Consider the following 15,115-nt stretch of genomic DNA (forward strand, 5'->3'; position numbering starts at 1 on the left):
CTTTATATATTCCCCACCTGGGACTGATTCTTACCATTTGAAAAGTCTCAGGTGATTTGTCTTCCTTTCATCAACCCTTTCAAACTATAAATACCCAAAGCCACATGAAGTGGATCATGCCTAGTCTCCACCTCAGTGCTTTTTCTACCCTGCTCCTCCCAACACTTTCTCACTAGACTCCTTCAGTGAGAAAAGAAGTCAGTGACCTCTTGGTGACCTATACGCAAAAGACTCAGACCAACATATAGCACTTAAAGCAAAGCTGAAGTATTTCATGAGAACTGAAAAAGATCATGTCCAGCTGAAGATTTGAGCTGATTTGAACCCTCAATGACTGTAGCTAATGCTCTCATCTTTCTTACTGCTCATGATTCCACAAACATTTGCCTCTGAAGTGTTCTCTTTTCCTATATCTGCAACCAATGACTGTATACTGTTCAATAATTTTATATTATCCCTAAGAAGATGGGGTATAAAGTTTCTCACATTTTCTGAAGAAAGTATTTCTTATGTCGTCAAGGCACATTTCCAATGAATTGCATTTTTCTGAACCTCACACCGCTTTCTGCTTTGCACGTGGCTTCAGGCTGGAACATTTCATCCCACAGCAGAACCTATGGGGAGATAAGACGAGTTAGGGGCTGGGGCTTGTGCCTCTTCTCACAGAAGAATCACCGAGTCTGTCTTCAAAACCAGTAAATATCAGTAGATCACTGGCCATATCAGCAGATTTGGCTCTGAGCTTACCACCTCCAGTTCTACCCCTCATAATCCAGTTTCACTTCCTGGCTTGAGAACCCCTCTTGGGAACTATTTCCTCAGTAACCCTACAAACACTGAGCAAGCAGACAGGGTGTCCTTGCTGCCATCATCACCTCAAGACCCCAAACACAATTGTTTTCCCCACCAACACCTCCGCGTTGTTTCTGCCACACACACACCAGCTCCTCCTTCACATTGACTTAAGTTACACTAATCTGAGCTCTGACAACCAGCCCAGGATAACAGAGCTTGATTTGGTTCACACCCACAGAAGCACACTACTATTTATTTCAAGTGAACTTTACCAAAGATTGCCTCAATAAATGTTGAGATTTAAGAAACTGGAGCCTGAAGCCAAGAACACCTAGAAAGAACAGATTTTTATTAATATGTAATTAATACATGCCCTCCTGCAAATGAAATGCGGGGATACGTGCAGCTGTATTAAGACAGATGCTGTATTAACATAGCTCTGATCGGCATTGAGCACAAATGGGAACCTGAGCTCCCTTTGTACAAATGGCTTCTCTTGCTAACCCACTAACACAGACAGCCAAAGCACCTTCTGGACTACTACTACCATTAGGTTCTCAACATTATCCAAAAGCAGCCTGCAGCTAGCAGCTCTTTATTTGACTGAGCAGCACAAGCACTTAGCTTAGCAAGCTGTTTACATGGGCTATGTGCCATGGAAGATAGCTCCTCTTCAAGATTTTTTATACAGATCCATTTCCAGGAGCCTTACCACAATATTAATCTCTTTACAGAACTTCGTGCTGATCAATAATGATTCTGTCTTGGTTGGATTATGACAAAAACACCCATTAATTCACCAGATAACCTCTGGAGGGCTGCATCCATACCGCAGGAGACATTAAAGCACAAAGGTAAGTCTGCTGCTTAGTAAGTACACAAAGATAAAAAGAGATAGTTTCTGTATATTGCCTAGATAGAGAGGAAAAAATGGCCCCAGATCTGCCCCAAATTATACTTACAGGACATTTGCTTTCGAGCAGAGGAATAAAGGAGGTATGTGTCTCAGCCTGCACCTAGGAAGTTTTATTCACAAGTTTTAGGAAGGGTTTTTAATTTACCCTTTTCACTAGAGATATCAGCATTTCATTTTGCAAGAATCATTTAGCTTACTTCTGACTGATAAATACTCAGACTAGTAAGCAAGGACAATCTGTCTAGATAAAAGAGTACCTTGTTCTACCAGGTCATAGTAGGTATCTTGGCCACATCCAGTCTCACTTGGATTGGTCTTAAGAACAGCAGCAGCAACAACATGAAAAAGTTAAGGTTCCTTATGCAGTTCACCTCTTAATGAAGGGTCTGCAAAAAACTTTCCATAGCTGATGTACATACGTATAAGCTTATGTAGCCAACCTTTAACAGAACTTTGCACACACATTCAAGCAGCCTGGATTAATCAGACTGGACAATACATAAGAAATTCAGTAAGAGTGGTCTTGCACTTAGGCATGCCTACAGAAGGGGAAAAGTACCGCCCTTCTTCCCATGGCCACACCAGCCAGAAGAGTGAAAACTCCAATCAGAAAGCAGTTACAGCTGCAGAGTTGTGGCACAGGGGATATGGAGTCCCACTCCCCATGAGGAGTTAAGAGCCTATGCTTGACTGTCACTTAAAATAGCTATATAGCTTCCCAGTTGGAGTTGTACCACAAGCATACAGCTTGTGTGCACCCAGCTGCATAGGATGCATGCTTGATCTCTATCATCTTGCTCCTGTATGCTATTTGTACATATTACACAGCAAGGAACCAGATTCATACAACGCCCTACTTACATTCCCTCTTATCTACAGGAGCACTAGTTCAGCTCTCCAACACCATTAAATCAGAGCAAATACTGGGAATGAGAAAAAGCATCCAACAGTCACACACATGCTTCATAATGATATCAAGGAACTTATCTTCAAGTTCACCCTCCAGAAACTACTAACATTAGGCAGACATTCATTTTCCAGACCATCCTAGAGTAACATGCCAACCTAAATAAGAGCACCAAGCAGCCCATGTCTTTACATGGCTATAATTAGAGCAATCCAGACATCCATCATCCCCACTTATGTACTACATCAAGCCTCTGACTGATGCAATGAAGAACAAAAAGCAGAAACCTTTGCTTTCAAGCAAAGGTTTTACTGGAAAGCAAATATTACCTTATCTGAGGAGACTTCTCTCTACCCACTGAAATGCTCACTAGCAAGTATCTTAGTAGAGTCCTGAGCTGAGCTTAAACACAGCCCCAGACCATGGGCAAGGTGTGGGTGGAGGCCCCAGGTGAAGCTCGTCAGGGCCTTTAGGGCCTGTTAGTGCCCTCAGGACCCTGATACACAGGAACACAGGAGATGGACAAACACTCTTACGTGATCCGAGGACAGAATTTCTCTGAGAACTGGATGAAAGCAGAGCTAAGCCTTTCATATTGACATACAAGAGAGACTTCTGCTAGCAGAGCAGGTGCTTGCAGACTCCTGATATACACTCGTTACTTCTGCAGCCAGGCATGCTATATCATGAGCAGGATTAATTTGTGAGTGACATAATCGTTTGGAAAAATCTATTAGCTTATAAATACTGTTCGAGATCAGCAGCTCCCTGTGTGGAAGATTGCAAGCATCTTTTTAAATATGGGGCTTGCTTGCCTTCTCTTTAACTTCTGCACTAGGCATGTAAGAGACAAATAAGTATAATAAAGAGCATTTCTATTTCTTCACAGACTTGGTATCATATATTCAGTTCACACAAACACCCAGGAGCTTAATGCAGAATCTTCTTTATTGAACCTGAATAACTTAAGAGTAAAAGTGATATGGAATGAGGAACAAGTGGGAGTTTTGCAGAATAGTTAAAAATAGATAGTTGTAGGAAACTTTTGACACTTACTGTACTAAGTAGCAGACAGTTCAGACACTTCAGTGTCTGCCTTCATCTTTCTTTCTGTGTCACAGTTTGTTATTTGTAAGTCACTTATAATAAAACTACATGAAACTAATGTCTAAATTCTGCAATGTATTAAACTGTACAGAGGATAACAGTCAAGAAGTAAGAAGTACATAAAAGAATGCTCAGCTTTCTCCGGGGAATAGGATTCTAATTCTGTAAGTTTAAATCCTAAACAAGAAGTTGTGCATGCCCCATCAACCAGACAAGATGGTGAAACGAGATTAACTATGAAAACAGTTCCCATTTTTTTCTGGACGATCAACTTTGCCTATGTTAGAATTTAACACACAGTCTGAACTGGCATTGCTGCCAAAAGAAACAGCCCAGACTTCCCCGCAGACCCAGCGCCAAAATTTTTTCTTGCTATGCTACACCTCCTACTCTGTGCAGGCATAACCACTTGCACAGTCATACAGCAAAGCCGCATCAGGAAAGAGCTACAGTCTGAAACTAACCATTTCATCATTATTTTTCGTTAGATTAGCTAACATGGCCAAATCCCTGATCCTGTTTCCTGATGTGGTCACGACAATGCTTATGAGGGCACAAGCAGGAGTAGCACAAATACAGAACCCAGAGCTTGGGAGAGGATGTCTTGCAGTTGCAGCACCAGCTAATGCTGTCTTTAAGTGTGTGTGAAAGTTCAGCAGTCACTGCTCTTCCTTCTGAGGTTCTGAGCTCTTACACCACTGTGGCTAACGAAGGAAGCCCAAACCACATTCCTCCGCTGCTCTGGGCAATGGACACCCCTGTCCCCAGTGGCAGAATATGTTGTATCACTTATCAACAAGCAGCAAGGTGACATCCTACTCTGACACTGCTGTTACTTTAATCTACATCTTGGATGAGAGACCTAACTGATTAGGACTGCCCCAACCCGATAATTACTTTTGATCTGTGCTGATCCTCCTTCATAATGAGCCAGAGGATTAAAAAGAATGGTTTCTAAGTCCAGTCATAGTACTGTACATGTATACAGATAAAAATATATGCAAAATGCTTGTTTATGAGAAAAAAAAATCTCTTATTATGAACATTATTTTGAACATAAGGTGACACTGGAAGTTTGAAAAGCATGGGGTGTTCAAGAATTCAGCTCCTTGGAAACTCTGAGCCAGTCAGAGAGAGGAATATAAATATTGAAAACAAAACTAACACTAAAACCGAAACTATACCCAAGACTATGTTAGTTAGCAGCAGCTCTTTTTTTCTCCTAGACACCTGTGCCTCCAGACCATGCTGGTTTAGATGCATCTAAACTACTGGTTCAGAAGCTCTCAGGAAATCTGTAGAGGAGGAAATGTTCTGGCATTCATGGGATGGTGTCTTCTCTGCCTGCAAGCAAAAATGTGTGCTGCAAAGATGAGAATGCTAAGCATTTCTTCTGAGTCCCAGCTTCCTGCTCTGTCTGCTAGGAACACTGCGGGAATAAACGAAATAGCACCACTGGGTTGCAAGTGTAACTAAGAAGCTGAAATATCATTATTTTCATCAAAACGGTCTCACAAATAATGTATTTTCTGATCTGGCACGAAATTCACTCTCAAAAAATTTCAGGATTGACAAAAACATTTCCCATGAAGGTCTGAAATGAACAGATATCAGCATATAAGCTGTTGGAGCTTTTTTCTTTTTCTCAGCATTGCAAAATCACAAGTAGGTTTCCTATTGTTCAGTAAGCTGTTTAAATATTTAGAGAATTTGAAAATTTGAAATATACTAGGATTGTAATCCAATTCTGAGTTTGCGTACGGACAGGATGCTCTGCAATTACAACATACACTCCCAGTTTTGACCTTGAATTTAACAGCAGTTGTTTTCTTCTTTATCAGGTTGTCAAGCCTTCCTTGTGATGGGTACAATGACCAAAACTCCGTGTTCTTAACCAATACTGATCTGCACTGAAAGCAGTGGAAACTCTGCAAGTTCTATAAAGTTAACTTCGTTTAGGTTAAGAAAACAACTGCTTGTCTAAATAGAAAGAAGTCACTCACATTCTGAATGTCAGAGCTAATAAGCTCTTTATTGGTGTCAGTAGTTCATTTGATAAAAATAACAAAACAGGCTGAGTTGAAATAATCATCATCTATTTAGCTATCAGAATAGCTGGGTAAAATTGAAATACTGTTGTTTAAAAAACTTTGATGAAATAAAAATAACATTTTTTCTTATTGTTCAGTTGCCTTTGCTGAACAGTAGTTGTTTTTTTTTTTTTTAAATAAACATGAACCCCTCAAAAAAGCAAATGGAAAGCCTAGTCCAAAGGCACCGCATAGGAATACCAATACCTCGGGCTTCAGCGCCGTCTAGGGATAAGGTCACCCACGGGTGCGGATTTCCCGTCCCAAAGGTGAGCACTGCAGGTAAAGCCTTGCCAGGGTTTGCACAGTGTCTTCTCTTGCATTTGCACTCCTGGAAGCGCCTTTCAAAGCCATACTCTCAACCAAAAAAAAAATCAAAAGCAACTATGTCTTACATGTATTTTACCCAACTGCAGTGAAAGGTTCTCCTCCTTGCAGCTTAAGGTCACTTTTAACTTCGAAAGCGCTACCTGTGACATTGTGAGTACTGACGTGGGTTGCCAGGGCCTGCGTGGTAGTCCTGGGCTTGCACCTCCTCACGGCACGAGAGGGTTCAGCCTGAATGGAGGCCACCGCTCACTCAGGTCCCAGTTAACAAGCCATATGCAAGTTATACACTGCATAATGACAGAGCCCTATATAATCCTTACCAGGTGCTGTTTCATAGTAAAGAAGTTAAATAACCTTAAATACTCTGCAGCAACTACCTTCAGTATTAGCCCACTCACTAACACTGACTCAAAAGGGTTTAAAACAACAGATTTTTTCAGGGAAAGGAGAAAGCACACCAAAAAAAAGTAACTGGGTAAGTCCAGTAGTAGGCAAAGCTATCATCCTTTAGCACCAGTCCTGAACCGAGCCTTTTTCTCCATCCTTCTCTGGAGCTGCAGAGGTGGGCGCTTTTCATTTGCCTCACCACTGATGGCCGCAGCTTGGTGCTGCCATCTGCACGCTGCTGATCATGTCACAGCACCTTCTGTCCTGTTTCAACTCTTCAGAGGGAAAGCAGGGCATACAGGACCCAAGACACAGAAAGGAAACATCCCGAGTTGGATTCACTCTTGCCCTTCTTTCTCCCATTCCCAGCTTTTATCACTTCGGTCAAGGACTCTTTCGTTCAATTCTTTTGACTACAGCATTGATAAAAATAATCTGAGCCCGATCACCTCTCCTCATAATCAGACCTAAATAGCAGGCTTTTACTCACCATACCAGCAACATTTAGCCTTGTTTTAATCTTCCTTTTTAAGAAAACCCAAAGTGCTCAAAGCAATTGCCACTGAGTGAGCTCTGGCTGTCGAGCTGGCAGGTTCCCACAGCACAGCACAGCACAGCACGGCACAGCCCAATTCTGCAGTGGTGCAGGGGAGAGGGGGCTGCCAGGGATCAGGCGAGAGCTGGAGCAGCAGCTGTGCTAGCAAAAGGGAGCTGCACCGGTGGAAGAGAGCCTTGAGGGGAACCGGAGCCCTGCAGAGCCAAGGTCCTGGCAACCGTGCCCTTGGCAGCAGTCTTGTCTGGAGCTGGTGGGAGGAAACCTGTGTTTTTGATAGCACAAGTGGAAAGGGTCCCAGCAGCTGCCCCAGACTGAATGGTGTATTTCTAACTTTCTTCATCTTCACCTTAACTCCAGCGTCTCTGTCAAACTTCCATATTCAATTACAAAACCCATGTGTCGGCTGTTAGAGTTCTGTACCTGGAAGACACCATACCAAAATGGAGTATCTTATCCGACGCTGAACATCCCTTCCAATTCTCCTTTTGGCCCACTTAGTTTCCTTCTGAGTTACGCACAGCTGGCATTATTTGGCAGTTTGTGAATTGAGCTGTTGAGTCACTAAGTTTGTCTCCTTTTTCCTTCACTTGTCTCCAACTTCCCTGTCCCAGACTAAGCAAAACATTTTTTTCAGTCTTTCCTCAGTAAACATCCTTTCTAAGTGTTCTCCTCTGCATTTGTTTGCAGCATCTCTGGACAAACTAGACATGTTATGCCACTTACAGCCCTAACAAGAGTGGAACAAAATATGTACCTGAAAAAACAGTACTCTTGGTAGAATATCTCTAACGACTTGTCTTTTTTTTTATAGCACCTTTAAAGTTCTTTGATTCTTGCTGTTTTCTGAATAGAGTTCAGCTGCACTCTAGTGGCTGTATTCTAGGATTTCAGGCATTTTGGAATTGCTTAAACTCCGTATTTCCACCTACTTGAAGTAACATAATTCACTAGCAACAGAAAATAGGCCTCTTCAAAGTATGCACATTTTTTTTCCATTCAGGAAAATCACTGCTGAGGGCTGAGTTCAGAAAGAGTACGCAGAATTTTTTTTTTTTTTTTGGGAAATTGGATTTGAAGCCTGTATCTCAGGCACAGTTTTATTCAAACCATATATTTCAGATGCAGATAGATTGGTTAGCGTCTAGTGCCATACATACAACCCAAGCCAAATTTGGACAGTGTCAGCAATTCGTTGTCCACTGCTGCTGTTGAGCACAGCAGTCACTAGCTAGTGTCTGGTGTCGGTCTCTGACCTAGCCACCAGGTGGTGAGAAAGGCTCGTAGTTTACTTCCTACAAAAGAGCTTTTTTAAGTTGGCAAGGACTCAGTTTTGGACCTTGTATTAATGCACAGACATTGCAAAGTCAAGGTTAACACTTGACTGCAAGAATTAGGGAAATAATGGACAAAAGCAAAATGTGTCATAAAGATCCACTTTGCTCTGGGACGGAGATGAACATGAAGACTAAATTCATATGAGGTTTGAACTTTTATTGCTTGGCTGTAGGAAAATTGATCTGTAAACTGAGGTGTTCTAGAAAAAGAAGCCATTCTGAAAGCTGTTCAAAGTAAGCCCTTGACTCCACTTAAAAGAGGGTGCTGCGGGACAGAACACCACCAGAAAGAGGTGAGAGAAAATGGAAAATATTGATGCCGTTTGAAGGCAGCCAAATGTGGGCAGTGTGAATTTCCCTCCTGCTTTGCCTAAAATAGTTAGACTCCCACATTTTCAAATATAAGTCACCAGACCATCACTGCATCTGAAAGAACTCTACCATTGGCAGCTGTTATTTGAAGAGGCACACTTTTTATGTGAAAGTTGTGTCACTGCAGGCATCAACTATAAAAGACCTAATTCTTTTAAAAGAGGAAAAAAAAGGTCACAGTGGAAAAGGTACGAACCTGGTAATAGCTATAACGTCAGTGTTTCTCAGCATTTGAAAATTCAAGAGCTTAAGATCCGTTTCATGAAAGACTGCCAACTGAAGTATATAACAAATAATATTATGGAATGGATGTATCTTGTGCTGCCTACTTCTGGTGTCTTCATTCCTTGCAATACAACATTGAACTACTAAGATTCAAAGCATGGGATCGTTGCCAGCAGACAGTTAGGACTGCCACCTCTGGAATGTATTTAGTTATCAACCAAATTTCTGCATGTACACTGTCAAACTTGACATTCTTCCCCAGGAACTCTCTGTGGCCCTGCCTGTTGGCTGCAGCTCATGTAACCACCCTAGTGCTGGCCCTGCAGTCATTCTGTCTTCCTGGGTAACAATCAGATGTTGCCGCTTCCCAGACATCCTCCCTTACACTCCTGCCATAATCTAACTACAGATTCTGGCATGGGGGCTTGCACAAATGTGGACATTCAACTTTTTCTCTCTCGATTTCCTTTCTTGGTGACCATCAGTGTTGAAATTGCTTCTCTGAGCAGAGGACATGGGAAGAAACAGGAGCACCGGGGAGAAAGTGCTAATTCTGGAGGTAACAACAGTGACTCTGAAGAGAGAGAAATACTAAACAAGTGGGAAAATATGGGAAGAGTGAACAGAAGAACAATTAAATGAGTGAGGGAATAATGTGAGGTCTTTCTTCCAGGATCAAGATTTTCCTTTTGTGGAATACGGGATTTGCCACGTTGCATTTCCAGGCTACAAAGACAGACATTTAAAAGCATCTTTCAAAACAACTCTCTGTAGTCTGGTTGGGATTGGGGGCCATGACTCATGCGTGATTATTTGTGAGTTGAACATTTTCCATTGATATGTTCAAATACATTCCTAGGTTGGAAAGGCAATTTAAAATTGTTACACTAACCTAGCAGTATATCTGAAAATTCAGATGTAGAAAATACAAAGTGATGTTTCCTCAGCAAGCCTCACTTGGCCATGACATCCTATGTGTTTGTCGCATTACAAAAGAAGTTCTAGACACAAGACAAAGCTTGAGTACGTGTGCAGCTGGGTTTTGCAAAATGCATGGAAATACGCATGTAGCTATAATGCACTCACAGTGACAATGACAAGATTCAAGTGCATAATGATTACATAATAGATGTGTTAGCATTTCTGTTGCTCTCTAGACTAGGAGATCGACTTTGAAGGTGACTGTTTTTCTCCTAGCTCAGAATCAGAATAAATGATGCTATAATTCTTCTAGAAACATCATAAGAATAAAATTTGACCAGACTAATTAGTTTTATATTAGTACAAATAAGGAATAACACAATAGAAATTAGAGCTGCTATGCTGGATTTGGGATAGAAGTTAGATTAGAAGGTAATGAAATACTGTAACAGAACCAACAATTAGAAATTATAGCACAGGCTTCTTCCTGTCCCTGTACTGTAAGATGTTTCTCTGTTGAAAGACATGGTGTGTGGTGGGGTGTCTCAGATGTATGCTATGTAATCTCCCTTTTATCACTGCTGATAATGCACCATCAGAACAACTTCTCCTTTGGGGATTCTTTGTCACAAGTTAATTTAGTCCTGTTTGTCCCCAGACCTAGATTTACAATGAAGAGGTGATGATACTTCTGTGATACTGTCAGTACATGCCTCAGAGGATTCATACAGGTCACTTCAAGCAAGAACCCGTAAAACACAGCTATATCATGTATTTGATAAATGCTACAACTGCAGCACACTGGAACAGCTGTTACAGCAGTTTAGTTTTAGAGAGTTTTAAATACCACGCTGCCATCATTTACCAAAATTTCTCCAGAAAAAGTAAGCTACTTTTTATCAGACTGTGAATTTCAAAAGGAAAACTCTCATATACAATATTATGGAGACTTGTAGATATGATCTCAAATACATGCACTCGTATGCAATGCAGTTGCAAATTACAGACCCAAGGTTAGAAGATCTTCAATGACTAGAAATAGCAGGAGTGATGCATTTCATTAGAAAGAAGAGAACTTTCCTTTCCAGCGCTTCAGAACTACGCATCTGTTCTTACTAATATAGGAAGCTCACAAAACACCACCTTTTGTGCAGTCTAATGGAGCAGATGTGAACAGCAACCCCAAGCACTCACACCAGCACAAGCCTAGGAGGAAGCTGCACATCAAGAAATGGGAGAATGGACATACTGTACTGGCTTTTTTTTTTTTTATCAGGCACATTTGGAGTTACTAAATGTAGTCTCACCAAAGGGACCTACTGATAGGATGGTGCCTGAATTGGCTACACGTGACAGATGCAGTCTATCATGTCCCTGTGGTAATATTATGGTTCTGTGGATTCTTTTTCAGCCACAAACTCCTCATTAGAGGTAAGTGAATAATGGAGCACTGGAACAATGACAATGTAATCTTTTTTCATTTAAAATTGTCCATTTTTTAGTTTCACTGAGGAATAACCCTATTTGAAGGAATGCTGACCGTAATTCATGCATACCTCCTTGTACAACTCCAACAATAACATTTTATTGTTGTACAAATCAAAGAAAAACAACATGACACTTCAGGTAGTGAGGTAAGTTGAAGAAGCTTCTCTTAAGTGAACGTTTTCTTCTTTGGAGGGGGGCTTGCCTGGGGCAGACTTGCACAGGAGCAATAACCAATGCCTATGCAGATAATATGCCAATATTTTTATACTGTACAGTGTGTGCAAATACATAAATATTTACGTACGCAATTGCAAGCAAATAGAGTCCATAGGAGCTTACTTATATGTAGCAGGCAGAACATTTTCAACACTTTGCTGTGCTTCCTTGTTTACTTATTTATATTCAGACAAAGGAAGTGGTAAGGCTGACTAGCTGACAACTTTTCTGAGAAGAGACCATTTTGTATTAGAGGAAGCAGTATCTCTCTTGGATGTCCTAACAACGCAGTTCTAAATTAAACAGGTCTTAAATAGAAGCAGCTGGGTATTAGGCAAGGAATTATTGGACACGCTGGAGGTGGTCACACCCAGGGAACGAATGGCTGTTTCATCGATAGCACTGCGATGAAAGGTTCTCTAACTGCCTAGAGGAGAAAACGTACAATGGATTTGCGAAACATTCCGTACCGTTCAGACGTGGTTACGTGGAACCCAGATGACTTAGCAGAATATTTTAGGACGGTAAGTTTAACTCTGTTTCGTCCTTGTGTGATGGAGGAGCAAGCTACTGTAACACTGTTTTAAATTTACATATTTTTATTGTGGGCAAAGCTTGCTGTAAAACTAAAAGCAAAACCACTGGCAATTAAGCAGCTGAGCTAAACTGGCCAGGGAAATCTGTAACTGAATCTTGAAAGTGTGTTTTAAATTGGGTGTAAGAGAAACTGATGGCTTTTCAGAGAAAGTATACACTTTACTACAACAATTGTTGATGTAACATATTAACAGCTGTACAAGGCATTAATGTGTGAAGGTTACAAGCTTTCTAGGTTGTCTTCAATGATTTTCAGAAGCGAGGTTTTTTTTTTCAAATTGCTCAGTGTTCACAAATGAGCCTCTGAATGTCTTTGCTAATCACATGCATGAGAACCCAGCCAGGAACTTAACAATTGTGGATACATGGACTCTGAATTTTTTTAGGCTCAGTTGGAAAAACCTTTCATGTTTTGGTTTGACTTCCCTATTCTAAAACTTCTTTGGTTAAACTCATGGCTCATTTTACAATGCAGAGGGGTCTCCGCACTGAAGAAATACTTTGAAAGGCAATAAAGGAATTCACTGCCAATATATATTCCCTGCATAGCACTGCTGACACCTTTGTAATTGCCCAGGAACGTGTAACTGAGCCAGTTTTACTGAAATTTCATTTCTGTGTATTCTCTGTAAATTGCTCATGGATAGCGCCTGCTCCATCTCCCTTGCAACGGAATAAGTTTCTCCCAAAGTCCAAAACTGTCAGCCTGGAATTTAACATTCAGATCAATCAGAAGATTTGAGAAGATTTCCAAGTAATACCAGCATAGCTGGTTAATTTTCAAGTGAGCTGTCAGACTAGACTTGTAAAATCGAACAGTTTGGGCTTCATTTTGAAATAATGTGAAATTTATTGTTTCAATGGCTTCTATAATGCTATGAGGGTTTTCTTTGGGGAGTTGAGGCAAGTTTCATACTAGAATACAAACCTAGCTAGTAAAGACAAGTAGGTCAAACACAAAGTCTCTGTCTACCAAATCTCCAGAGAAGTGAAACTGCCAACTACTTGCAAACCTCTAATTTTAGGATGCAGGGGTTAGTGGCACAGGAAAGTGAAACGAAGAATTTGACATGGAACAGATGAGATCATTATCAACAGGCAACTTCAGCCAAATATGAAAAACATTACAACATTGGTGCATGGTGGTTTGGATCACCATTTCCAAGAGACTAAGAATGGAAATGGCTTCCTGGAAGAGTTGATAATGATATTGCTAGCAGTGATAAAAGGATTAACCAACTGTAAGTTCTATCATTACTGAATGGGCCCAGTTACATTAATTTTTGAGTACCTCCCCTCTATTGATCCAGATACCCCCCGGGATAGAGATAATCTTGGAATTCCACTTTTGGGGAGGTGAATCAGGGCAAAAGCTGCTTAAAGTCGTCTAAGAAATCTGCATAAGACAGTAATGTCAGCCTACGTCAGCCAGCTCTGGGAAACTGCCATAAGTGACCAGATCTTCTGCAGAGATAAATTCATACGATTTCCCTCACACATATCATCAGAGGGTCGAATGTTATACCTTAGGAATGCCTTACTTGCATCTGACTAATATATTTTGCCTGCAGCCGTATGTTCAAAGTCCAGGATTCAAGTCCAAGAGGGATAAGCATTTTTTTTTCCTCCTAAACTGAGATAATTGTGGGATGATTTTCAAAGAACAATCACATTCAAATCTCCTCTCACCTGAAGTGATTGGTCATGACACAGGGCAGTGGTAAGATTTTCATCATCGTTAGCTTACACCTTCATATTAGGAAAATTCAGCCAGCATAAACATCAGTAATTTATGTAACAACACTATGATGTATTAATAGCATGAATAAAGTCCTCAGTTTCTGTCAAATAACAATTCTTCATACTTAACAGTAAAAACATCTAATTTATGATTTTAGGTGTGTTAACTTGAAGCCTATGTTATTTTAAACCATGCATTCAAAATAGAGAACCAAACCTTCAAATAATTTCTCTAGACTAACTGTTTTTTAGAAAAGGCAAAGACGTTCCTATTTGTAATATCCCGAGGGTTATCTTTAACAGCTAAACAGGTTTTTATATCAAGTACTTTAAGAATGAGATTAGGCCTCAGTCACACTGATATGTTCTACCAAGCATAGCAGTCGCACACTGCTGCATACAGACTTGTGCTGGTAACATTCACTATAAGAAAGAGACTTTATTTACAGGTTTAAGTCCTCAGTCTGCACAAAAGTCTTAATCTGAATCTGTAAATATTTAGCAGATTTCGGTCTGTTTCTGCGTATGAGTAACTGAAGGTGCCTCCTAAAAATATTCTCTCAGCTGTTCAGAAGTTTTCAGGATCTGTTCTCATATAACACCAAGTTACAAGATTACTCCTTAAAATGAATAAATAGGATAGAACTAAGAAAAGACATTAACACTCCCTATAAGATGGCCTCTACTTTAGTGGAATTATCCCAGCATCACAGGTTCATTTTTCTGCGTAACGTTCACTAGCTAAAGTTTCAGGCAGGACCAGAGCCATTCTTCTGTCTTGAAGGCTCCAAAAAGTCACTTTGTCTGCCCGTTCTTTGGGTTCCTTCTGGTACAGACTCGATCAACTTGAAAGAGAGAAAAATGCATTCTAGCCAGATCAAAAATGTAAGCTCCGTTCTCACATTATGCTATTAGCGTTCAAATTAAAAAAAAAAAACCCCAAACCACTGAAGAGACCCACTGGAAATATTTGAGTCATGTCTTGCTAAATGTGGCTAGGTTTAATTTGTTGGGTTTTTTTCCCCTAAGTCCCACAAATTACTGTTAAACTTTTGCCTGGTAGGACCAGGAGCTTTCTGTTATGTATGTGATCAACTTCCAAAATGCATGTCCTTGTCTTAGATGCTACTGTAA

The 15,115-nt window shown here is 40.6% G+C and overlaps 1 protein-coding gene across 1 annotated transcript in view; it reads left to right on the plus strand.

Moving 5' to 3' along the window:
* Positions 1-12,090: 12,090 nt before the first annotated feature.
* Positions 12,091-15,115, plus strand: part of LCP2 (lymphocyte cytosolic protein 2) — a gene marked incomplete at its 5' end in the record, with an annotated part of 31,704 nt that continues 28,679 nt past the window's right edge. The window contains 1 exon segment of the mRNA XM_082006175.1: positions 12,091-12,168. Coding sequence (XP_081862301.1) covers positions 12,091-12,168 — 78 coding nt within the window.

Source organism: Phaethon aethereus, assembly GCF_964289735.1.
Source record: "Phaethon aethereus genome assembly, chromosome: 14".
NCBI lineage: Eukaryota > Metazoa > Chordata > Aves > Phaethontiformes > Phaethontidae > Phaethon > Phaethon aethereus.